The sequence below is a fragment of the Microcebus murinus genome, chromosome 4, assembly GCF_040939455.1.
Source record: "Microcebus murinus isolate Inina chromosome 4, M.murinus_Inina_mat1.0, whole genome shotgun sequence".
Taxonomy (NCBI): domain Eukaryota; kingdom Metazoa; phylum Chordata; class Mammalia; order Primates; family Cheirogaleidae; genus Microcebus; species Microcebus murinus.
This window is the reverse complement of record NC_134107.1, coordinates 101,084,938-101,111,795: the sequence shown is the minus strand read 5'-3', so window position 1 is coordinate 101,111,795 and position 26,858 is coordinate 101,084,938. Positions and strand designations below refer to the sequence as shown.

Below are 26,858 nucleotides of genomic sequence, written 5' to 3'. Positions count from 1 at the left end.
ATATTGTGCTATAGCTATTTAGAAATATTTTTCAAGGAATAAAGCACTCATTACTTTGTGAAAAACTAGCTGAGTTAAGAGGCCTTTGGAAAGAATGATTAAATGCTTATTGAAAACAGTAAGATGACAATATGCATCAGTGTATTATATAACTGCAACATACTTCACCCTTTCTAAGCACAGGTAAAAAAATATCTCTATTGCCTGTATCTATGCAATATTAATCTGAAAATGCAGCAGTTAGCTGGATTATTCAAGAAAAAATATCTTGAAGTGAATAAATCATATTTTGCTCAGATGTTTTTTAGCTCGCTGTGAAAAATGATCAAATTATTGTGGCAGGAGTTCAGCTTTTCTTTCACTTTTCTGATACAATTACAAGACTCATCTTATTCCTCTATAATATTAAGGGCTATTCTATTTCTAATGAAATCACGTAATGATCAGGTTGAGAGATTGTTAAATTTAAAACAGTAATATACAATATTCCTTATTACAGCAAATTTTTAAGACAATTATTATTTTTTTTTTTTAAAACAAGGTGGTCTTGCTCTGTCTCCAGGGCTAGAGTGCAGTGGCATCATCACAGCTCACTGCAATCTCAAACTCCTGGCCTCAAGTGATCCTCCTGCCTTGGCTTCCCAAGTGCTGGTATTATAGGTGTGAGCTACTTTGGCCAGCCCAAAATGACTTCTAATTTAAAATTTAGAGTATGTTCTCTAGGGAATTTGAACTTTCTGCAAGATTAGCCAGGCTCTGATTTGCTCCTACATTAGGTTTTTACCTGTGATGCTCTTAAAAAAGAAAGAAAGAAAGACTTCCTTTTCTGTACTCCAGATAAGAAGAAGTCCTTCCTTCCATGCAGGATACTGAGCTACATGGGGAAGTAGGAGCAAGAAGTCTCTGCAAATACATCACCCAGGAGCACCCTTCCTTGTAGAGGAGCCAGAAAAAAAATCACCGTGTTACAATCGTATATTTGTGTTCGTGAAAGACAACAGCTCTTTTTACAGCTGTCATCACTGTTGATGAAGGTCAAGTAAGCTCTTCTTTACTATGAGCTATAAATATTAATTGATGCTGATAATGTCATTTCTTCCTAATATTTGTTCAGCCTTTAACACACTAAAGAAATAAGTGACCAGGAACTCTCTTTCTGCTGACATCTGAATGTACTTTTCCCAGTTTTCTCTCCTCTTTCCCACCAAAAAAGGAAAAGCCTATCAGAAATTTCTTTTCTTGGGGACCAGGCCTGAAATTCTGGGTCACCACTTGATTTTAATCATGTCATTACCTTTGCTGCTGACAGACAACTCAGATCACAATAGTACTCTTCGCAGGGTGCTTTGTCAACAAGGCCAAGGACTCATCATTTCACAAAAACTTCAATTGTCTCAAGTGTTAAATCCGCTATTCATGTAAATGTAAGTGCCCAGAGATGGCATTTCAGTCCCCAGAAAGGAAGGCATTTATGGGCTTGATGCGATTTTTCTCACCTTCCAAGCAGCCTACTTAAGATCTGTGGTTTACTGAAGATTTATTACCCTACAATTGGGCATCAGGTGTCACTCTTTAGGTGGCAAGAGCTGAGTTCCCTGAAGTTAATATACAAAGCCATTCTCAGGCGATTTAATCTCCATCAGCACTGAAATCCTCTATTCCCTCCTGTTCTCACTGGGGTTCTTTTGTTGCCAACACTCACAGTCAGTACATACTACATGCACTCAGAATAACTGCTTAATCCAGTAGGTTTCTGTGTCACACAGAGCGTTAGCATGGGGGAATCCTGGTGCCCAAAGCTGGGATGATAATTTCTTAGTAAGACCCATCCTTAGTTATTAATGTTCATTCATACTATGCCATCCAAGGGAAGTTTACCCCTAACCCTGTGAAAGGCAGTGCTTGGCTGTCTATCTTTTATGACTTCCTTGTTCACATGTCATAAGCAGAAAGGAAAATGCATGCTATGATCTCAACCAAAAAGTTCATCTGCTTTAACACAAAAGCCACTCTTGTTCTTAGTTAACCTAACTCAATCATGGAGTCCTGAGAGTGGAGCCTGGGCTGCAAGATCAGCTCTGATGTAGAGAAGTTTCTATTGTGTTCCATTTTTCTGTGTATTTATGAATAATAAAACATGAATACTTTGAACTTGGGTTCTAAATTCCATCCGATAATATTAAGAAAATTTTGAGCACAGCTATTAATTGGCTCTAATTTCCACTGTGGATAAGGGAGAACTCTGTGTTCAGATAAGAGAAGAAGCATAGATCAACTGATAATATTGGGCGCAAAAACAAATTGGAAAGGTGTGAAGAGTACTTAGGATGTGATTATAAGGACTTTCACGTTAATGATTAGTGAAAGGTCTTCCATACCTTTGATACTATCATTACATTGTCCTTGCTTGGAAAGTCAAAAATTATTTTAGAGGGATAAGACAGAAAGCATCCTATTTTATTCTTCTGAAACCTTAATTAATTACAGAACTCTCTGTTTTCTCTACTGGCATGTTCCTTGCCTGTTGCTATGGTTTGAATGTTTGTGTCCTCCCAAAATTCATATGTCACGTCCTATTCCCCAAGGTGATGCTATTTAAAGGCAGGACCTTTTGGGGGGGATGATTAGATCACGAGGGGACAGCCCTCCTAAATGGGATTAGTGTCCCTATAAAATAGGCCCGAGGGAGTTCTTTTGCCCTTCCCACCACAGGAGGACACAGTGAGAAGTCACCATCTGTGAACCAGGAAGCCAGTCCTCCCTAGACACGGAATCTGCTGGTGTCTTGACCTTGGACTTCCCAGCCTCCAGAACCGTGAGAAAAAAAAAAAATTTCTGTTCTTTGTAAGTCATTCAGTCCTATGATATTTTGTCATATCAGCCCAAGTGGACTATATACCTGAGAAGAGTCTTCTGCCATTGGCAGTGTGCTCCCTCGAACTGCCCAGCAGTAGCCCTGGGCACACAACTGCAGTGGGATTTGGAAAACCTGGGAAGATTCACGGGAGAGCACAAAATGGTTCAGGACAGTGAGACCTATGTGGAAAGTTTAAATGAAGAGGGATTACTTGGCTTGAAGCAAAGATCCAAGGCATGTAGAAGATTCTAACAAAGAAAATGATGACTATCCATTCTCAGTATTTTCAAAGTGGAAATACATAGACTTGGGTGTTCTAGGGCATATCTTCTCTCTTTCCTCACCCCATCTCTAGTTTCTCGTTCTTTCAAGCATGTAAATGTATTTAAGTCTCTCCTGTGAAAAAAAACGAAAGAAACCTCACTTGATCCCCTTCTCTGTCTAGCTCTCAGCTCATAGCCAAGCATCTTGCCAGTGTTGGCTGCCCCGGTCCTCACTCACTATCTCTCATTCTGACCTCTGCTTCCTGCCTTAGAGCGTTCATTCTCCTCACCCTACTGAAGCTGCTCTGCTCAGACCACCGATAACCTCTTAGTGGATAAGACCTATGGGTATTTTTTCTTTACCTTTTTATTTTTAATTTATTTCCAGCTTACGGAAAAATTGCCAGTGCAGAGAACTCTCAAAGATCCTTACCTAGATTCACCAGTTTTTATCCCTCTGTCACTCTACACATAAACACACAAAATAGGTATATATGCACATATATAATTTATACTATTATTATTTACATTTTTGGTATTTAGTTTTTTCTGAACCATTGGAGCTTTGCATATAAAGGAGTTGTATATATCATGCCCCTTCCATGGCACTTTCTTACTTGTCTTCTCTGCAGTGTTTGACTGTGTTGTCCACTAATCCTCTTTCTTTAAATGTTCACATCTTAGGTTCATTATTAGGTGACATTATTTTTTTCCTGGTTAGCTTTCCACCACTCTGGAAATCTCTTCTTAGTCTCTTCTGTCCTCTACCTCTGCCCACCCTTAAAATTCTGCCACTCTTTGCGGGGCCCTGTTTTTGACTCTCTTCTCCCACTCCCCACACTTCTTGGGTCATGTCAGCAATTCCTACAGCTTCAATCCATCAGGAAGTGCTTTTGACACAAATGTCCATGGCTAACACAGATGTCTCTTCCTAGTTCTGTCCCTAGATGAGATGCCCTCCTTTCTACAGATACCTCCAAACTCCACTTTCGGCCACTCCTGTCCTCATGCCCTTCCCCCTTCCATCCCCAGCACCAAGAGACCTCCTTTTCTTCTCAGTGGTATTAGTGCCACTAATCAGACACTAAGAAACCATTCCCCACTAAAGTAATTGCTAAATCTGCTGCTCCCAATTCCTAACCATCTCTATACAGGGGCTCAGGGGAACCAGGTGCTGTCCTGACCTGCAAAAAGTCTAATCCAGTTGTTGGAGTAAGATATATCCACATACTGAAAAGTTAACTCACGGTACGTGGATTGTATGACAAACACAAAGCAAGTGCCGCCATCAGTCCAGTCCTCTCATCTCTTGTAGAAACCACTGCACACGTTACCTTACTGGTTTTGCTGTCTTTCTAGTCTTATTCCCTTTCCATCTATTCCTCAGATCACGAATAGAGTGATTTTGCTAACACTTGCGAGTTTGACTATGTCATTAAGTTGCTCAAAAGTTGTCAATGGCTGGGCACAATGGCTCATGCTTATAATCCCAGCACTTCGGAAGGCCAAGGCAGAAGGATCACTTGAACCCAGGAGACTGAGACCAGCCTGGCAACATAGCAAGGCCCCGTGTCTACAAAAAATAAGAAAAATTAGCCAGGCCTGGTAGTGTGCACCTGTAGCCCCAGCTACTCAGGAAGCTGAGGCAGGAGGATCACTGCAGTGCAGGAGCTCGAGGTTGCAGTGAGCAATGATGGTGGCACTGTACTCCAGCCTGGGCGACAAAGGGACACCCAGTTGGCTTCCTCCTGTCCACAGGATAAAATCTAAACTGTTTGACTGACATAAGAAACCTTTCATAATCTGTCCCCTACCTACCCAGTCCAGTGCCATTTCACCTTTCCCTCCCGCACACTTTCTCCTTAGTTATTGAACTATATGCAATTCTCAGTGTGTACTATGTTCTCTTCCTCTTCCATACCTTTGCCCCCCATTTGTCTGCATGGCACCCTTTGATTCATCCTTGTGGGGGCAGCTGAGATGCTATCTCTTCTGGGAAGGCTCTCTCTGTCTTCAGAGAATCAGGCAGAAGTTAGTTTCCCTGCATTTCGTATCCACTTCCATATGATAGCATTATAATAATTACATAACTATTCCCACTAAAGTTTTGCACTCCTAAAGCAGAGGGACCATTTGAAAAAAAATCTTTCTTCAAATTTTTTTATTGTTTTGAAGAATTTTTGTTTGTTTGTTATTTGCTCATTTTTTTTAACCATATTTTTTGGGCCAGGCACCTAACTCCCAGTGCCTAGAATATAGTAGATACTCAGTAAATATTTGTTGTGTGAATTATTTTGATTTCTCATAAAGATATTTCTGATTAGTGAGGGTTACTTGTTGTTAGGTTAGGTTCACTATGGGATCTGTAGATTATTTGAAAGTCATCTTTCAAGAAAAAAAAATTTCAAATGAGGTCCATTTTCACTTGAAGACACACTAAATCCCCTTTAAATGTTTCTTTAATCAGCCAGTAAATATTTATTGAGCATAAGCTTTGGTCAAAGCATTGTGGCAAGGGATGTGGAGAAAAATACAATCCTGACCTTTAAGAGCTCATGGTGTAGTGTGTACAAAAGAATCACAGGTAGCAACTAAGGAGTCATGGCCGAGTATGGCAGCCCTGAGTGAGTGTCCAGACCACAGGCACCACGGGGCCGAGGGTGGGGGCGGGGGATGGGGTGGGGATAGAACTCTTCATGCAGGAGGTGGCACTTGAGGGGGACCAAAACGAAGGCATGGAACTTGGGAAGTCGAAGAGGAAAAAGAAAGGCTGCCTTGAGTGTTCGTGTGCCCAAGTGTCTGGCCAGAGTGTAGCGTGCAGTGGGCGGTCAAATCCTTTCTAAGTAAAGAAAGGGGAACACCCTTTGGGCCAGTCTTTGTTGCTGTCATGTTAAGTCTACCAACCCTTAGATGTTTTGCTGCATTTTGTCTTTATTCAGGAGTGATTATAAACAAGTTAATTATGGTGCACACAGAGAACAAAAAGCATTCTTTTGGCTTTCTCCCGATTTTCTTCCATAAAAAGTTTTTTACTGGCTGGTCCGAAGGTAGTGAGTTATCTCACGTGATTGTTCACAGTCAGTTACAGATTGAACTCCTTGTTCTACTACTTTCCCCCCTCCTCACTACTGCACTTGACTAGTCTTAAAAAAAAAAAAAAAAAAAAAAAAAGTTTTTTACTGCTCTATCTAGGTTCATGCCATGAATTAAGCACTGTGATATTACCCTAATTATTTTATCATTGACTGAAAATTCTACAATTTTTCCTTAGTGACAATTATGAAAGTTCTAGGTTGTAATAATTTTATATGCTTCAAATGTGTTTTCTATAATAATTTAAATAACTAGAAATAAAGTCTTTTTTTTTTTTAGACAGTCTTGCTCTGTTTCTTGAGTACAGTGCAGTGGTATCATTATAGCTCACTGTGACCTCAGATTTCTGGGCTCAAGTGATCCTTCTGCCTCCGGCTCCCAAGTAGCTGGGCCTATAGGTGTGCGTAACAACGCCTGGCTAATTTTTCTATTTTTAGTAGAGACAGGGTTCTGCTCTTGCTCAAGCTGGTCTCAAGCGATCCTCCTGCCTTGATGTCCCAGAGTGCTAGGATTACAGGTGTGAGCCAACACACCTGGCCTAAATGGTCTTAGAATTATAGCATTTTGCAGCTGAGATGGACCTTGAAGATCATTTAGGTCAATCTTTCATTTAATAAAAGAAATTTAAGGCTTGGGGAAAGTTGAGTTTTGGCCAAAGTCATGCATCAAGTAAGCCCCAGAAACTCATGTCCTCTGACTCAGTCCATAACCATAATGCATAACAAGCCTTAAAGTGTTTCCTGTGTCCTCTGGATCCTGTTGGCCAGGTTCCCGGCTCTCTATCAGGTCTGGTAGTAGATCCTGTCCTCTGCATCCCACTGCCGTCCTCTTCCTCTCTATTTCTGGCTGTGGCCTCCCTGGCATCAACTTTCAGGAAACTCTGGGCAAATGGACTGTTTTTATTTCTTTTTTTGCATCTCTTAAGATTTGCCTGGAGGCCACTGGGGAGAAAGAGAAATAATTTGGGCTGGCCTCCCTTTCTCCCTTCTTCAAAGCTCGGACCAACTTTGTTATTTTTATTACGTTAACCACTGTACGTTTTAACTGATGATGTCAACAGGCTCTATGGGCTCAGTGGTGTCAGAGGTCTCATCCCTTCCTAAGCAGGGATCAAACCTGGTCCAAGAATGGCTCCACATAACTGCATACACTGGTTCAAGAAAGAAATCAACTGCTAGTGTTTTTTTCTGTTTCTTCTAGAAAAACAGTGTGTGGGGACAATTTCAGAAAAACCTTGCCCAAAATCATGTTTATGATTTCAAAGTAGTAAACTCGTGGCCAAAAAGGGTGTTGTCGTGTTACATTACCACTTGGTAAGCGTTCACATCCTAAGAACGAGGGTTTGGTGAGGCTTTGGGGATTCCCATCCGTTTTTAGAAATAGTGTTCCCCTCACCGAGACATCACATGCAACTGCCAACCCAAAAAGGAAACAGACTTGGGAGGCAGCACAGAATTGGATATTGATTCGCAATACTTTGGAACTGTGATTTTTTTTCCTGCATTTTTCCATGCCTTCCTTCTGGAGGGATTTTAACTCTGTATGTTTAAAGTGGGATATGATTTTCTTCTATGCAATAGAACCTTTGGAAAAACAGGTAGGGCTGGCTGAACAAACAATGGCTCATCTGGGCAGAAGCCAGTTTAACCCATGGGAAGGTAGGTACTTATTGTCAGGCATAAAAATGAACCCTTAAGTGATAAGAACTCAGTCGCAAGCATTGCTTATATTCAGCAGTATCGCTGGAAACACACTTAAAATGCAATCTAGCAGGTAACCTTTAGCTGTTGTGCTTTTCGATGCCATTTGTCTTCAGGATCGATGGCAGCATTTTCAATCTCTTTGGCATTTTGAATAGGCGTCTTGTCAGTTACTCTGATGGAGTAGGAGATCTAGGTGGGGAAAACACATATAGCATGTTAACTGAATTCATTTTATGCTTAGAGCCATGAGGCTCAGGTCTGTGTACTTTAGAAAGAGGTCCCGCAGGGCTAGGTTTTATTTTCAGTTAATATCAGGGATTCATCTCTTTAGTCTTTAAGGACCTGGGTTGTTCCCAAGAAAAATGGGAATAAACAATATTTTCTCTTGCAGGCATGAAGGGAGAACTGGTGCTTTGAGGTCAAACTACTACTTACTTTAAATATTCAATACATACTCAGGAGACCCAATATTAGGACAGTTATGTGAACTGGATGCTGCGAGTAATGTTTGATTATGCCAATAGAAACACTGTGAAATAACACTGTACTCCAGGATGATAACAACAACAGAAATCATTAATATACAGGTAATGCTCATGGTGTGGCAGTAGTTGTCCTCGGCACCTCGCATATAACATATCGTCAATCCTCACAACAACCTTACCAGATATGTATTAATATTTTTATACCCTTTTTGCAAAAGAGAAAACAAAAGTACAGAGAAGTTAAGTAATTTTTCCAGGATCATCAGCTAGTAAGTAGAGCAGCGGGCAGTCTAACTCCAGAACCTGCACATTTCACAATTCTGCTAAGCTAACTCACTTATTTAAAATACCATCTTAGATCTGCAGAATTTTTAGTTTTGGTACTCAGTGAATTTGAATGGTGTAGATCAGTAGTTTTCAACTTTAGATATTAGGAAAACCTAGGAAGCTTTTTAAAAGTACTAATGCCCTGGTCCCACCCCAAACCAATTAAAGCTCTGGAGGTGGCCCTAGATGTCAGCATATTTTAAAAGCTCCCCATCTACTATTTAAAAATCAAGAAGAAGAAAAAAGAAAAGCTCTCTAGGAGGGTCTAATCTGCAGCCAGGTTAGGGAACCACAGATGAAGGCAGCTACATGGGATTTAGGTCCCCTAAGTATCCAAGGGTCCTTCATTACCTCCATTGGCTATTTGTTTTAAATCAGACAGTCTCTGCGCCATGTGGAATTCTAGCCATCAGGATGCGTTGCGGAAAGCAACTTTAAGGTTCTACAATCTTAATGTTGGAAAAGATTCTGGAGAACATCCAGTTCAATCTCCAATACCTCCATACCATCCCTGGAAGATGTTCCCCCACTCTCTGCCGAAACACATGCCCCATCTCCCGGTGGGAGTCACCTGTTTGTCAGTTTTAGCACATGTTTAAAGATCTATGAATCGGGGAGGAGAGAAGAAATCTCTGTTTCATTTCACGACAAACATATTGTTCCATCACTGAGCAACCTAAATGCCAGAAAGCTCTTCCTTATTCGAGCACAAATATGTCTTTCCATATTTTCTATCCCTCTGCCCTCTGGAATACCATTGAATAGGTCCATCCCTCTTTCAGACGACAGCCTTACACTGGTAGAAGCTGGCCCGGGTGTTGCTTCTGACCCTCCTCCTATTTAGAGACCCTCTCTCAATATTTCTTTGCCACCCCTCCTATGCCGCAGTCCTCAGGTCGGGTTCCTTTGCCCACTCTCTGGTTCATCACTTGTAAGTGCTGTCAAGTTTCTCCTTTCTGAATTGATGCGATTCATTTGTGTGAATTCAGATTCGTGACTTTACACTTGCTTTGTTACCGATACACTTCCCCTGCTGGGCTGTGTAGTAACCGTGAGGAGCAGCAACGTGTGAAACCGGACAGAACATGGGATTTGGGATCTGTCGTGTCTGTGTTCAAATTCCCCCTCTGCTGCTAACTTCCACTTATTTGTCAAATATTAATTGATAAGCAAATATTTGACAGGGAAGATACTCTCATTCCCTACCACTCGCTGTGGCTTCCCTGGGACAAAAGAGACGGCGTTTTGTTTCTGTCATTTTGGGTGGAAGCTTATCTCTACCTGAACTCTCTCTACTAATTCCACTGAAGTAACTTTCACAATTCCTGTATTTATAGAGAAATAAGGCAGATGGATGAGGTAAAAGTTTACTTAAAGGTAGAGCCAAAAATGGGAAAAAATGAAACTAAAATATTCTTGTGCTTGAATTTTTACTCCTAAAAAAGGAACAAAAATGTACTATTTGATCATAGTGTTCTTCTGATTATGAATGGAAGTAATCACCAGGCTCTGAATGATTCACCTACTCTGCAAACCGAAAACTTCACATCACGGAACAGTTTAACTCGTGCTCACGTGAAAGTTTGGAACTATGAATGCTACTGCTCAAGGTCAGGGGCCATTTCTCAGGTTTGCATCTTTCCGTCCCTCTCACAAGTGCTGGCTCAAGATGAAACTCTGGATCATTATAAAATATCAGATTTTTACAATTTTTGTCATTATTATAGCAAAGGTTTCAATCCCTTATGATCACAATGTTAAATAGAAGCACGAATCATTTAAAAGAAAAATCAACCCTGTCTTGGAAGAGAAGTGCAAGTCAAGACTAAAAAAGTCTAACTAGGCTGACTAAGCAGGCGAGGAAATTATCCTTTTTCAAACCTCAAAAAGTGGTGACTTCTCAGATGAACTGTTGTCTGGAGCTGGGAGAAAGAGAAGGTGAGCTCTCTCTTAGATCTGTCACGAGGATGTCGATTCCCTGACTTTTGTAAATGTCTGAGAAATAAAGGGGACTTGGTTTAGTTAATTCGGTTTGTCACTGGTGACATTAATTGTTCAATTGATGGCACTGGGATCTCTTACACAGCTCTGATTTAAAGCTTACAAATTAAAAATATAGTGTCCCATGCTTCCTTTCCCAGAGAGCATAGGATGCACGATATTTCCCTCCACCGGCTGTTTTGGTGGAACTCAGTGGCTGAATCACCCAGCAAGAGTCTCTGGGCAAGTAAAGCATACTTCTACATTATCTCTTTGAAAGTGGAATGGGACACAACCTCTGCCAGCTATTTTTTTTTTTTTTTGTGAACTATTCTATTAATACCAATCAAATCGAGAAAATGATCAAATGAAATTGCATTTTGAGCATCATAAGCTGTGTAATGTCTATTCTGTTAAATTGGGGCCTATAATTGCTTCTCTACTGAAAAGATACAACAAAGACAGCAATCATGGCATGTCATTATCCCAGACTAGAAAACCGGCCTTTGCAGGGAGGACTTCAAAGGCTTGTGGTTCTCCAATTGCATTTGGCTGCTATTGTTGAAGCGCAGGCAATCTTGATTAGGTGTTTACACTGAGGTAAGGCGCAGAGCAGAGAGTCTGAGTGCCTGGGTCTAGAGCCATTAAAAAATTGTACATTATGTTCCTTGCTTTGAAGTGAGGGTTTGTAGGTAGGAAAGCAACTCAGATTGAGTACAGCTGAGCTAGATTGGGCTGCTACTTCTCTCTCAAAGAAACTCATCAGGTTCTTAGAGAATCAGACAGCACCACAAAAAAAGAAGTTGATGTTGTACCAGGCGCTATATGTGAATTAGTGGATCTGCATAGACACACACTGAAACGTGTTTAAATAAGCATGTTACCATTAAGTTCTGCAATCACTGGAGGTTTTGCCTCTTTTTTCCGTTATATTCTGTTTTTTACTACTAACCTTATGTTTAGATATTGTAGGGAGCCCCACATTAATTTATTGGGTTCTTTGTTAACTGTCCTTTTTTGGTGGTATCGACAACTAGCACACATCCAAATCAAATAGGCCAAAGAGTTGGATTTATTAATGTAGTATGTGCTTACTATCATTCCAACACATCTGTTATTTAGTCTCTCTCTTCCAAGCATAATCACTGGATTCAGTGAGCATTTCTTTATTAACTTGGCTAATCAGTGATCTGAAGTATTTGTCTGTCCTACTTCTAATACGTTTTGCTGTGTGTCAGTTTAGGCCTGCTTGCGTTAGCACGGCTGTGCCTGTGTTTATACGTGGCCAGCAAAAGAGGCTGAGGCATGACAATGCCAGTAGTCTACCACTGTCAGTTTGCAACACTGATATTTAGCACAGCTGTTTAAATTATGCAAAGGTTTGTATGATTCAGCTATTTAGAGACAAAACACATCAAATATATTGGCTCTGCTCTTGGCCATTTTTTCCATTCCTAGAGAACATTTCCTAGTGTATTCAGCATGCACATGCTTAATAAGAATTTGATGACACTGAAACCTGTGCATATATTATTTTCTACATTCATTTTCAGTATAAGGTACTTGAGGCTTTAAAACCCCCAAACTGGTTGTCAGTAACCTACTTAAAAGCCCTTCTTCCATGCTTTTGCACTGCCCTCAGTCATTACGGGGCTGCACGCCCTGGGCCTCGAGTTCCTGTTCACTGTCCCAGCTGTGGCTTCCTGTCTTCCTCCTCGTGCCCCTTCCAATTCTCTGATGGGCCACGGGCTGGAAAATTCCCTTCACTTCCCTTATTCTGACCCATCCCATTCACTGCTCCAGGTTTGGCTGAAACCTAACTTCCTCCAGGAAGTCAGCCCTGACACCCCAGCGGAGGCTACCGATAGCTGCACCTGAGCTCGTGCCCTTAGTACTTTGTGCTTTCCCTTTATAACAAGTGTCATCTTGGGAATGGCTTGTTTTCCCTTTTGGACTGTAAATTCCAGGATGGCAGGAAGAAGGAGGGACTGTGTTCAGGGTGGCCGTGCTGCACGGCTCCAGGGGTGCTACCCACCAGGGCTCTGAAGGTGCCTGGCATATAGATGCTCAATAAATATGACTGAATGAAAAGATCGATTTACAGTGCTCACAATAAATATACACTAATGAATGAAGTAATTGGCCATTTTCAAGAATGTGAGAGATTTTTAGGAATATCTTGTATCACTTACGGGAAGGTTGATTATCCAGCAATCTGAACTCTCCATAGCAAACTAAGAACATGGAAGTGTGACTTCTGGTCACAGTAGAGATTTAAAAAAACCCATTTGCCACAAAGCTCACAAACATCGTACTCAAATCGCTCCATTCCTAATAAAATCCTTCATTGAATCCATATTAACTGGAAGAAAGACCCAACTCTTTAGCACAGAGGTTCTAAAACTTCAGGATGTATCAGAATCCCCTGGAAGGCTTATTAAAGCACAGATTTCTGGACCTCACCCCAGATTTTCTGATTCAGGAGGTCTGGGATGGAGTGCAAGAATTTGCACTTGTATAAGGTTGCCAGGTCATGGTGATGTTCCTGATCTGGGAACACGTTCTGAGAACTTCTGCTTTGGAAGGACATGCAAGAGCCTATGTGAAAAGCACCCGCCAATTTCTCTAGCCTAATATCCACACTCTCATCCTAATATCCACACGCTCATCCTAATATCCATACTCTCATCCTCACGATCTAGCCACATACAGCTACAGCAGTATCTCCCTTCTACTTAACTAACTCACTGGTTTAAGCGACACTTTCCAGTCCTTCTCGAAGATATCCTAACTGAGGCCACAGCTGAATGCTCATAGCTGGTCGGCTCTCTCTAGTTTGTCTTGGCACTTCTGCTTCCAACAGTTGAGTTTTATGTTTACCAAGAATCTGTTACATTTGTTCACAAACCTGTTTATTCCTATTATGTTATTAAAATTATGAAATTTATTTAAAGATTAGGTAATGTGGAGAAATCTGAGGATGACTAGAGAGATGTTAAATGATTGAGAATGGTCTAATAAAAGCAAATGGCAAAATAATATGTGGGGAGAAAACTGTAAAAGATTAGGGGAAACATTCACAAAAATCTAGAGATTATGTTCTAACATTGTTTCAAAAAGTTTTTTAAGTTTGCACTTTGCTTTCAAGAAATCAAAACTGAGTATCACAGATGCTGTCAAACTGATGCAAGACAATATGAAACTGCAATCAATAGAATTCATGTTAACAGAAGAGGCCTTGGTCCCTAGGTAAAAAACTGGTGAATCAATGTATATTTATATACTTTAAGTGAAAGCCAAATAGTTATGGTATGTAGTTATGGTTTTTCATATCTGCCTTAACCAATTAAAAATTGTTATTGATACATAATGTTTATAAATATTTATAGGGTATAGGGTACATGTGATATTTTGTTGCATGCATAGAATGTGTAATAATCAAGTCAGGGTATTCGGGGTATCCATCAACTTGATTATTTATCATATCTATGTGATAGGAACGTTTCAAGTCCTCTCTTCTAGCTACTTTGAAATATGCAATACATTGCTGTTAAATATAGTCACCATACTCTGCTATTGAACACTAGAACTTATTCCTTCTATCTAACTGTATGCTTTTATACATTAACTGACCTCTCTTCATCCTCCCCCGCCCCCTTCCAGCTTCTGTTTACTATCATTCTACTCTACTTCCATGAGATCTTTGATTTAACTGGCCAACTACCAATTCATGCCTAGCAGTATAGAGGTTCCTACCACACTGACAGTTTTCTACATGACTTTTTACCATTGCACAAACTCCCTCTGCCTGCAATGCCTTTCTTACCCACCTCCACCTGTTAGCTTCTACTTCTTTTAAAGAATCAGTTCGGGGCCGGGCGCGGTGGCTCATGCCTGTAATCCTAGCACTCGGGAGGCTGAGGCGGGCGGATGGCTCGAGGTCAGGAGTTCGAAACCAGCCTGAGCAAGAGCAAGACCCCGTCTCTACTATAAATAGAAAGAAAATTACTTGGCCAACTAATATATATAGAAAAAATTAGCCGGGCATGGTGGCGCATGCCTGTAGTCCCAGCTACTCGGGAGGCCAAGTCAGAAGGATTGCTTGAGCCCAGGAGTTTGAGGTTGCTGTGAGCTAGGCTGATGCCACGGCACTCACTCTAGCCTGGGCAACAAAGTGAGACTCTGTCTCAAAAAAAAAAAAAAGAATCAGTTTGGGTTTTTCAGGGTTTTTTTGCAAGGGTACCTGAAGCAGATTTGCACCCAAGCAGCAGCTGGAATTCTCACAGTTCTATCTTCAGCTTCATGATGTTTCCCTTGGCCAAAAACGTACTAGGCCGTCTACAAGTTTGAAACATTCAGCAAACAATGGCAAGGCAGAGCCACCAGAAACGAACACCTGATTTTCATGACAAATGTGGTAATGCTATATTAGCTACTGGGGCCACTTTCTGTATTGCTGTATGGACATATGTAGCAACACAGATTGGAATACAATGGAACCTGTCCCCTGTTGGCAGAGTCACCCCAAGAAGTGGAGAGAGCAGTAATCATCCCAGCTGATGTAATAACGAATTGTTTCAAAACCAACTCATAATTGGTGCCAAGTAAAAGCACTGTGTACCCATTAAAATATGGCATTATTGAAGAAATAAAGTACATTTGAAACCTAAAAAGAAAAAAGAAGAAGAATCAGTTTGACGATTGCCTCTTCTGTGAAGCCCTCTCTGATTTCCCTGGACAGACTTAAGCACTTTTTCTTCTTGGTTCCTTTGGGACCTTACCTGTTACCAGTACAGCAGTTTTCACTTGGTACTGACTGTTCACATGTCTGCTTGTCACTCGGCCATAGGCCCCTTGCATGCAGATGCACTGACAGCAGCATGAAATGACCAGAGACTCATAGCAGTCGGGGTCACTTAACAAAGAGGCAAAGACGCAGTCACGTGGCCACAGCTTCTGACTTTACCACAGAACAGTGCAACGTGCCCTGTGTAAAATACTACAGGATAATCAGGTACACCAGGTAGATTTTTGAAAGCTATCCTTAAAAACATTTAATTATGTCAAATTTCTGGGTTTCAAAAGGGCATGCTTTAGATATGTGGAAAGTACTTTTTTTATGGATCCCTCCTCAATAATGTCGAATTAATGAAGTGTCCACTCTGTAGATCATACAAATTGGTAGTTTAAGCAACTAAATGCTCAGTAGTGCACACAAGAAAGATGCCTTCAGAAATGTCTTGTACTGAAAAAAGCATAAAGTTCAATTGAAATTATACTGTCGTAAGTAAGTGCTCTTGTGGTAGTGGTACAGGGAAAACTAAGAAAATGTATTAATCAATGAACATCTACAGAGTTCCTATGCTGCAGAAGAATGATTTTTTTTTTCTTTTTTTATGCTTATTGCTTTACGTATACAGAAGAATGATTTTTTACAAGTATAATAGGTGGGACTCAAACAGCACTACCAAACTGGAAGAATTCTGTAAAAAAGAATGCTATGTTTGTAACCAAATATAATTACAAAATGATGACCATAATTTAAATAAAGGTAAAGCTTAATCTTATGGACAACTAAAAGTTTCACTCAAGTCAAAACTATGGAAAAGAGCAATTTCTCACTTGAGTAGTAACTTTGTCCCCTAAGAGACTGACTGTAAATTCAAGCCAAACGTTCAATAATAAAAGTAACTTACATTTATATAGGGCTATATGATTATAAAAAGCTTTCACAAACAGTATCTCAGTTGATCATCCCAATAATCTTGAATCTGTGGGATAAGGCAAATATTTCTGGCCTTACTTTAATGAGGAAAAATAAGGCTTGGCAAGATTTTGTGATTCGCCAAAGTAATGGCTCCAATAATAATGGGGCTCAAATTGGGTCTTTTGGTTTCAAATACCAGTGTTTAAGTCAACAGCACAGCTTGACTTAGCCCCTGGTTTTTTTGTTTTTTTTTTTTTTTCATTTTGGGCCTAAGAAAAAGTATTTAAAAATTACATTTTTTCATCAAATATTCAGCTAATGCTTACTGTAGGCCAGGCAGTCGGAATTCAGAGATGAACAGGTGCACGGCCTTAAAGAGCTCACGGTCACATAAAGACAGACACACAAGCAGAACAGTGCAGTGTGGTTTTATGGGTTCTGGGGTAGATGTTCAGACAGGAGGCAAGTAGTGGGAGGGAGGGTTTTCAGAAAGTCTTCATAAAGGCAGAGACATTTAGGCTGAATCTCAAAAGGGGGGTAACGTTTTCCCAAGCAAACGAGCGAGGAGAGAGGGGGACAAAGAAGGGCCCAGCGGGAAAGCTGGGTCTGGGCACCGTGAGTTCCCAGAGTATGGCGGCAACACAGGATGCAGTGGGGAATGATCGAGGATTTTGTCTTGAAGATAACAGGGAGGCACGTTAGGTGGCATGTTGATATGATCAGATTTGCACCCAAGAAGCGCACCGTGAACACAGCAGAGAAGACGGAATTGACGAGGGCAAGTGTTGGAAGAATAATGCTATGGTGTTGTACTTCAAAAGTACCAAATATACGACCCAAAATCATTCATAAGCTCCTTACGAAAGCTTCTTTACGAAGCGTACATATTTGAAACAGTATTTGAAGCCAAGTGTAATTGTTCAACTGCCGACTAGTTGGATACAAGATTGTCGGGCTCTGTAATGTATGGGACGGTGTTTGATTGATTTGGGGACCTCGAGAGACAGCATGGCAGGTGAGAGGTGTCCCTAGATAGACCTCTTAGTAGGCAGTCTTTTGGGAGCCTCGCTATAGAATGGGCTACGAGGGCATAGCGGTGTTATTCTCCTTTTGGCTACACTTTGCCCTTATTCTATCTGAAGTTCTATCTCTTTCATGTTGAGGCGCTGTAGCTTGAAAACAAGAGAGAGCTGTTTAGAAGGGCCTAGTCCCTGGGTGGACTCCTTTCCTTTGCCATGGCTCACGGAATGCCTAGTGGTAATGATGGGCTTTTCCTGAGGGTCTACCGCATGTCAGGAGCTTTGTATAAATTCTTCGAATAGCCCTCCAAGGCAGAAATTGACCCCACGTAACAGGTGAGGGAAATAAGGTTTAGAGTCACTTGCTCAAATACTTAACAAGTGCTATGCTCAAGAGCCAGGATTTAATCCGTGATTGTCTGACCCCCAAACCAGCATTTTGTTTTGATTTTATTTTTTTCTCCCACAATGTTTTGTTGCTTCATAGGCAAAGATAATGCCACCAAGGCTGGGGGCAATCAAGGCTCTTCCCCCGGGGTTGTGCTCTTCTCTTTCTCAGTTGTTCACGTCTTGGCTCGAACGCTGACTCCTCGGAGAGACCTCCAAGCGCCTGGCTAAACATCCCAGTTTACTTAGTGAAGTCATTACTTTATTAAATAAAGGAATTTATTCCCCCCTCATTATTTTATTCAAGTTTATTCAGTCTCCTTTGAGGGGTTTATCAGTAGCTAAAATTATTTTGTTACGTGTTTCTCATCTTTGTCACATGATAGGAATGTAAACTCCTTGAAGACAGGAGCTCTGTTGTGTATTGTTTTTTGTGACTGGCCCTAGCATTGAGAAGAGCACCTAGCACATATTTGGCGCTCAGTAAAATATTTGTTGGCTGACTGACCTGCTGTCTTAGCAACAACCACTAAGGTGTGTTAATCTGAAGAGTGGATCGTGAATTCTATTTGTGGCTTTATGTTGTCTTTAAGGCTATAGGCGATTGAATAAGCTTTCTATATTCACATTTGTAAACTAGCTGTAATTTCTTTCCAAGACATTACAAAGAAAGAGCTGAATAACATGTATAAAGCACTTATAGCTCTTTTCTGAACCTATACTAAATTTCACCTTCATTAGTCTTCAAAGTAACATTAGAATCAAGATAGAAAGGTAGTTCATTTTTCGAAACACAGTTTCCTTTAATGTGGATCATAAATGGACTCAAACTGTAATGAGCTTCAGACCAATACTTGTGGCTACCGAATACAGCAGGAATAAAAGTAAGCGCTGAATATTCAGCAGCAGAGTTATCGCCTGACGGTGACGCTCAGGTGCCCTCTAGCGTGTGCTGGTTTTTACGCCAGTTCCTCGCTTCGCACACCGTGTGATTAAGATCTTACCATGCATTCAAAGGTAATTTTTCCAGTGCATTTTAACGTACAATCAACAGATTTATGCAAAATGGCAAAAAGATTGTGGAGCGACTGAATTTAAAAATCAATGGTTCTGCTCTAAGCCATTAATTATAAGCAATAAATGCAATTTATGTGAGCCTGAGCAATCGGGGGAGTGAAGTTATATGGGTTACTATAAAATGTGTAAGTGTTCCCCCCAATTTTGTTGCTATTTTTCAATTTAATTTTTAAAAAGATAGTACATAAGCATGGTTCAAAAATGAGAAATTTGAAAAGGTATAAAATGAAAAGTTATGTTCCCATCCATTCCCTCCACACCCCTTATACTTATGCAGCCTTTCATAATTTTTATGCATACCAAGCAAATACAATATATATTTTTATATCTCAATTATTATTTATTTAAAATCTTAAACCTGATGTCAGATAAATATGCCCCAGATATTTACAACTGCTTTCATTATTTCAGATTGGACGGGGGTTAATGTAGTGTTGGTGATACTGAAGTTTAAGTAAATTGATTTCTGTTGCAGGTTTATTTTATTTGCCTAAGGAAGGGCTTAGCTGATTTTATTTTTGTTTTATTTTATTGATTTCAGAATATTACAGGGGTACAAACGTTTCGATTACATATTTATTTTTATTTCTTCCCACTTTTTAAATATCGTATACACTGTGCTACACCTTGAATTTCTCTCTTCATAATAAATCCTAGTAAGTTGTCTATAACAGTTCTTGGAAACTGTCCTCATTTTTCTTAACAGCTACAGTGTACTGTGTGGTATGGATGTACCATAATGTATTAAACTACTCCCCAAATAAGACAGACATTTGGGTAGTTTCCAATCTTTTGCTATTAAAAATAAGGCTGAAATGAATAACCTTATACAGGTGTGATTTAAAAACTGCACACATGTATCTGGGATAAATTCCTAGGAGTGGGATGTGTTGTGTCAAATAAAAATTATAATTGCAAATATTAATATAGTGCTTGCTATGGGCCAAGCACCAATCTAAGCACTCTGTATATAACCCATTTATTTAATCTTCTTAATAATCCTATGAGGAAAGTACTATTATTAGCCCCATTGTAAAGATGAGGAAACTAAGGCAAAGAGAGGTTTAGTAACCTGCACAAGGTCAGACAGCCAGCAGGTGGCAGTGCCCATCGACCTGGCTCCAAAGTCTCAGCCATTATGTTTTACATTCAAGGAATGTATTTGTATTTTGAATAGAGACATTAACAAATTGTCCCCCATAAGGGTTATGCTAATTTATTCTCTTGCCTGGCTCGACTTTACTTTTTTGCCCACAGATTTTTCAAACTTTTAGAATTTTGATGGTTTGATTATAGTTGAAAAATGAAATCTCATTATAGTATAAATCTGTATTTCTCTTATAATGACTGAGGTTGGGTATGTTTTCATATGTGTAATAGTCATTTGTAGTAACTTTTCTGTGAATTGTCCATTCATACCTTTTGTGTATTTTGCTTTGGGATTTTGGTCATTTTCTTATTGACTTCTAGGAGCTCTTTATATGTTAGAGATATTAGTGTTTTGTCTGTAATATGAAGTAGGAATATTTTTCCTAGTTCGTTCTTTATATTTTGACTTTGCTTATTCTTTTTACCTGCAGAAGTTTTTTGGTATTTATGAAATCAAATTTGTCAATCTTTTATAGATTTTGAATTTTGAAATATTTCAAAGTTATAGAAGAATTTCCCCATGTTTTTTCTAGGATTTTTATGATTTAGTTTTTAAAAACTAAATATTTGATCCATTGGGAATTTATCCTGTATGATATGAGGTATGGATCCAACTTTTTTTTTCCCTGATGACTATCCACTTGTTTTATTAAATAGCCCATCATTTCCTCATTGATTTGAGATGCTGCTTTTATCAAATCAAAATCATAGCATCACATAATGTATTCTCATAAGTAACTTGGTTCTATTTCTAGACTTTCTATTCTGTTCTATTCCATTTTCCTGTCTGTATATGCAGTAAATATTACCTTAGTACTTAATTATTGAGGCTTTACAATATACTATATTGTCTAGTATGGCTAGATCCTCTCATTACTCTTAATTTCCACAGTTTTCTTTGGTATTCTTGCATATTTTTCATATGAATTTAATGATCAGCTTTTCAACTTTCACTTTAAAAAATTGACACATTAATTGGGATGTTGTATACTTAGACTTACTTTCAAATCTTCCAAAATACAACACACTACTTTAAGCCCCTCTCTGATTCAGCTGGACATGGATGTTTGCAACAAAATGATGTATTAAAAAGCTGAGTTTTCCTGGCTGTGTAATGGTAATTCATTCATTCATTCATTCATTCAACAGTAGATGTAATTTAACCTTTTAAAGTTTCTAGTTGTGAGACATTTGTCAACTCTTTCAAAGAAATTACAAGGGGAACAAAAGATATTCAAATATTAAAAACTTCCAGATGGATGCTGCTTAATCTAAAAACAAAGGCTTCCAAACCTGCCACATCTACCTTCCCACCTCCTACCCACGAATCAATCGAAGAATCCTATCAGCCATTGAAAAAATCAGTGATTTGTGGATACTAAGTTATGCAACTTTTACTTTGAGATTTCTGATAAAACCTTTATGATAAAAACCTCTATGTTCTTTATTCTAGCCCCTTGCTGCTCCACTGGCCAGCAGCCTTGCATCGCCTGAAGCTTGTTAGAAATGCACACACTCTGAGTCCTACCCAAATCTACTGGCTGAGAATCTGTATTTTAACAAGATTCTGAAGTGGTTCATAAGCATTTTAAATTTTGAGAAGGAAAAGATTAGTAGTTCTCTAAGTGCAGGTCTGATAGTAGCAGTAGCATCACCTGAAACTACCCAGAAAATTCAAATCCTTGGGCCCCACCCTACATGTGCTGAATCAGAAATTTGGGAGGCTACATCTGGCAATCTAGTTTAATAAGCCCTCCAGCTGATTTTGATGCATGCTAAAAATCAAAAGTCAACTGCTCTAGTCTGGAACAATGGTTCTCGAACCCAGCTTCATGTTAGAATTACCTGAGGAGCTTTAGGGGGAAAAAAACCACACACCACAAAACTGATGCTCAGGATCTCACCTAGAGATTTAAATTGGTCTGGATGGAGCCAAGAATCGCTTTTTAAAATCAGCTTCTCAGGTGATTCTAATATGCAGCCAGGATTGCAAACCACTGCTGTAGGAATGCCATTTTCCCCACATAAACTTCAAGTCATACTAAAGAGAATGGTTTGGAAGTAGTGGAAGTGAGATATTTTTCATTTCCTATATATTTACTGAGCCCTCAAAATGTGTTAGGCTAGTTACTAAGAAGATTAAAAATATGTACAAACCATAATTCCTGGCCTTAGGGAACATAAAATCTATATGGGCAGAACAGATCTGCATATATGAACAATGATTTTAAAAAACCCCACACCATTTCATGCTACTGACTATACTTCACTAGAATAAGTTACACATATCATTATGTCACTGTTAGGTCAAACTCATTTCTATCCTTTTTAAAACAATAGGAAGCCAGGTGTGGCAGCATGTGCCAGTAGTCCCAGCTACTTGGGAGGCTGAGGCAGGAGAATTGCTTGAGCCCAGGAGTTTGAGGCCATGCTGTGCAGTGATTGTGCCTATGAAAAGCCACTGCACTCCAGCCTGTGCAACATAGCAAGACCTGTCTCTTAAAAAAAATAGGAGTAAGAAGAAGGAAATATATGTAAGTTGGAAAAATGGTGAAGGAACAGTTTTAAATACAATTAACAATTAGCACTTAGATTTGAATCTGGAGAAAGTGGTGGAAAAGGTCAATGGCTCCTTCACAGAATAACACCAGAGCTTAAAGAAAGTTTCCTCCATAGCTTAACAAAAAGAAAATTAGTCTTTGAAATCACTGACAATCAGTACACCCCAGTATTGTCTAGGAAATTAACATTAATATTTATAACAACTAATATAATTAGCAATTTAGAATTCAGCTATTAAAGAGTTTATAATAAATAAATAAATAAATCATTTTTCCCTTTTATTATTTTCCGTTTTACTTATTTTTTCCCCTTTTACTATTTGCCTCTCCTGAGCTTCTTCTAAGAACACTTTTTAAAGTAATGAAAAATTTTGTCCTACTGCAGTGTCACTGAAGAAAAAAAAATTGTCCTGGTCTGGGAAAAAAATGCTAGCTATAAACATTTTTTAAAGATATTAAAAGGGCTGTTGAATTTGTTTGTATTTTTAAGTGAGCAATCAAACAGAATTCAAAATTTTACATAAGTTTTATGAAACAAAGAGGTACATTAACATTCCAAAATTGGGTAAAAAATGCTGAAAACTGCTTGAATTGACCTAAGGTTTTGTTATGATAATGCAGCTAAATATACTATACCTACTTCTTCATTTTATTATTAGTTACAAAGATGTGACATAATCCTTTAAAACTATCAGGGGAGTTTCTGAATCAAGAAACAGCATGAATAGTCATCTATCTCATCCATCTTGTTCCACCAGAAAATGCTGAGAGGTTAGGACAGATTAGAGTATGTTAAATAACACCAATTTGGATTTGGAATAGGTTTAAGGACATCCACATTTAACACAATAACCTCTTCTTTGTGTTTAAAAATGACCCCACATTACTAGGTGACGAATTTCAAGATGTTTATCCAATAAGGGTAGTGGATTATATGATTCAGACATATACTTTCTTTGTGTCCATGGACATATCCACTAGGAGGAGGGCTAATAAGATCTTTATGTGCACCCATGAAATAGAACGAAGTTTACTGGCCCCAAAAGGTTTTGCATCCATCATTTGGGGTAGAATTTACCCTCAAAATGATCAGATGAGGAAGAGGGGGCATTTATTATTTTTCCAATTTTATGGACGAAGAAACTAACCTTTAGTCATATAATATTTGCACAGGACAATTAAGGATGGTGTAGTGATTATCAATAGGGGTTGAAAAAGGTAATAGAAGCATCTGAGGAATAAAAAACAATCTCCTATGTTGTACCCTGTGCTCCTCCCACTACCACCCAATATGTATATAGAATTTGAGTAGAGAATCATCTCTCTAGGTGAGCTGTGGTTACTAATAGGAGTGTCACGTTACCCCCAACGTGTTGGGGCATTTACAAGGGTTGAAAACCAATGCTTTGGTGGAAACAAAGGCAATCAACACAGGGAATCCGATGCTCAGCCCTGTATTTTATCTTTTGGAATACACACTTTAAAAAAATTCTGTGGTATCCAAAATGGAAAATTTTGGATATAGTGATTGCAGCAATTACAGCACTATAAACCACTGATGGCTTTTATTTTGCTCTTAAGAATTTGTGGAATAATTCCCATCATTCTACACGAATGGGCAACACAGGGTACACTATGAAAGGGTTTGTTCTCCCCTGCCAGGTGATTGTGATTGCAATGATACTGTCACCCCAAAGGAAGTGATATCTGGGCATTTCAAACAAATGCAAGTTCTAGTTTAGTGTTTCAGACGAGATTTTTAAGTAGATTTAAAGTAGGTAAGTAGAGACTACGTACCTGTTCTAGGTGAATTTCCCCCATTTTTTTATTGTGAAGTTGAAGGTAAGAGTCTGTTTTGGGAGTTGGTAGTCCCAAAGTCTGCTTGTTTTTTTCCACAAAATATTGTTTGGACTTCCTTCCCCGAGGGCCACGTGATCCTGGCAGGAAAACCTCGTTGTGTGAACTTGAACTCTTCACGTACTGAGAGAGATTGCTGCTCGACTTCTCCTCCGGGTCACTGTCACTCAGCTCGAAAAAGGGCTCATGGCCATGGGTGCCATGCTCATACTTTGGGCTTAAAAATTCACTTCCAAGTAAGGAGGCTGCACTCTGTGGACTCTTTTTCTGTCCGTCCTTCTCCTTTGAAAGTTCCATTGATGGCTCCTTGGAAGGGTAGAGGGGACCCAAAGGCAGGTTTTCTGAAGAGCTGTCGGCAGACCCTGACAATGTTTCTGCAGTCAGCTGCCCTTCCTCTTTCTTATTCTTCCAGTTTGGGTCATATCGAAGGTCTGAATATTTGTCTTCTATTGGTTGTTGGCTGCCCAAAGCAGGGAAAAAAAAAAAAAAAAGGCAAGTCCTTAATCAAAATAAATTCACTTATTGTATTCAGTTGATCATTTTATTTGAAATCAATCTCAGTCTTTCTCCCAGAATTTTCCTCTTACTGTCTATATGTTAAAGATGGATCCCAGGCTCCGATTAGACCCACACACTACACATAAGGGCAAAAGGTCTTACTTAGCCAAGTTCATTGCAATATGGAATAAAAATAAGGGATAGTTAATTTCTAAATGCCAGAAAACAACTGAAATAATTATTGTTAAGCCATGAATCACTGTGGTTCAAAGAATGCAATTACTTATGCACACCAACAATGACTCAGTATTTCAGCTGGTGAAGGTAAAATTGTATTTCACACTTTAGCTAGTAATACAGTCATGCACTGACTCACGATGTTTTGGTCAAGGCCAAGCCACATATACGGCGGGCACGGGGGTCCCATAACATTATAGTGGAGCTAAAAAATTCGTATCTCCTAGGTGACGTCGTAGTCCTCATAACGCCGTAACGTAACACATTGCTCACCTGTTTGTGGTGATGCTGGTATAAAACCTACTGTGCCGGCAGCCATATAAAAGGATAGCAATACAATTAAGTACGGTAGTTAATACTTGATAATGATCATAAAACACTGTACTGCATTATGTATTTACTATACTATACTTTTTATCATTATTTTGGATTACACGCCTTCTACTTATAAAAAAAATATTTAATTGTAAAACAGCCTCTGGCAGGTCCTTCAGAAGGTATTTAGGAAGAAGGCACTGTGATCACAGGAGATGACAGCTCCATGCATGGTGTTATCCCTGAAGACCCTCCCATGGGACAAGATTGTGGAGGGGGAAGACAGAGATATTTATGATCCTGACCCTGTGTAGGCCTAGGCTAATGTGTGTGTCTGTGTCATCGTTTTTAACAAAGTTTAAAAAGTAAAAAAATAAAAAAAAATTTAAAACTAAAAAGCTTATAGAATAAGGATATAAAGAGAGAACATATTTTTGTACAACTGTACAATGTCTTTGTGTTTTAAGCTGTGTTATTACAAAAGAGTTAAAAAAACTTTTTAAGTTTATAAAGTATAAAAATTACAGTAAGCTAAGATTAATTGATTATTGAAGAAAGGTTAATTATACTGAAGAAAGGTTAATTTATTATTATTATTATAAAATAAACTTAGAGAAGTCTAAGTGTATAGTGTCTATGAGGCTCACAGTAGTATATAGTAATGTCCTGGTCCTTCAAATTCACTCATTGATTCACCCAGAGCAACTTCCAGTCTAGCAAGCTCCATTCACAGTAAGTGCCCTAGACAGGTATACCATTTTATTTTATTTTATTTTAATCTTTTATATTGTTATTTTTTACCGTACCTTCTCTATGTTCAGATGTGTTTAAATACACAGATGCTTGCCACTGTGTTACAATTGCCTACACTATTCACAGTAACATGCTGTGCAGGTTTGCAGCCCAGGAGACATAGGCCATACCATACAGCCAAGGTGAGTGGCAGGCTGTACCATCTAGGTTTGGGTAAGTGTGCAACATGGTGTTCGCAGGACGACGACGACGACATCACCTGGTGACACATTACTCAGAATATATGCCCCCTGTGGTTAAGCTACACATGGCTGTATATACATTTGGCTATTTATCCAGGAAGGGAAATATAGATTGTTGCCTAGACACATTCCTTTTAGGAGGAAACCAAGATTTTATCCCAACTGAATACATATATAGGTTCATCCTTCCTTTCAGTGATTTTACTTTTCACTTCATTTTTGTCTTTGCAGATTTTTTTTATTCAATGTACTATAGAGATATCCTCAAGGCTTAGAGTCAGACCCGGCCACGGCTCACCGAAAGGGTCTTAGTCTGGTGGTTGTCAGGTCTACGCACACAAACTCAGC

General features: G+C 39.3%; 1 protein-coding gene and 1 pseudogene across 3 annotated transcripts in view; one reads left to right on the top strand and one right to left on the bottom strand.

Annotated features, from left to right (window-relative positions):
* The window catches only part of JHY (junctional cadherin complex regulator), a 74,367-nt gene that overhangs the window by 30,872 nt on the left and 16,637 nt on the right, over positions 1-26,858 (bottom strand). For all 3 annotated transcript variants that reach the window (XM_076002598.1, XM_076002600.1, XM_076002599.1), the window contains exons 3-4: positions 24,406-24,925; positions 7,992-8,105 (exon numbers count right to left, since the gene is read on the bottom strand). In XM_076002598.1, the coding sequence (XP_075858713.1) occupies positions 7,992-8,105; positions 24,406-24,925 (634 nt within the window). The remainder of the gene's footprint in view (positions 1-7,991; positions 8,106-24,405; positions 24,926-26,858) is intronic.
* On the top strand, positions 15,014-15,268 carry LOC109730684 (cytochrome c oxidase subunit 7B, mitochondrial pseudogene; annotated as a pseudogene).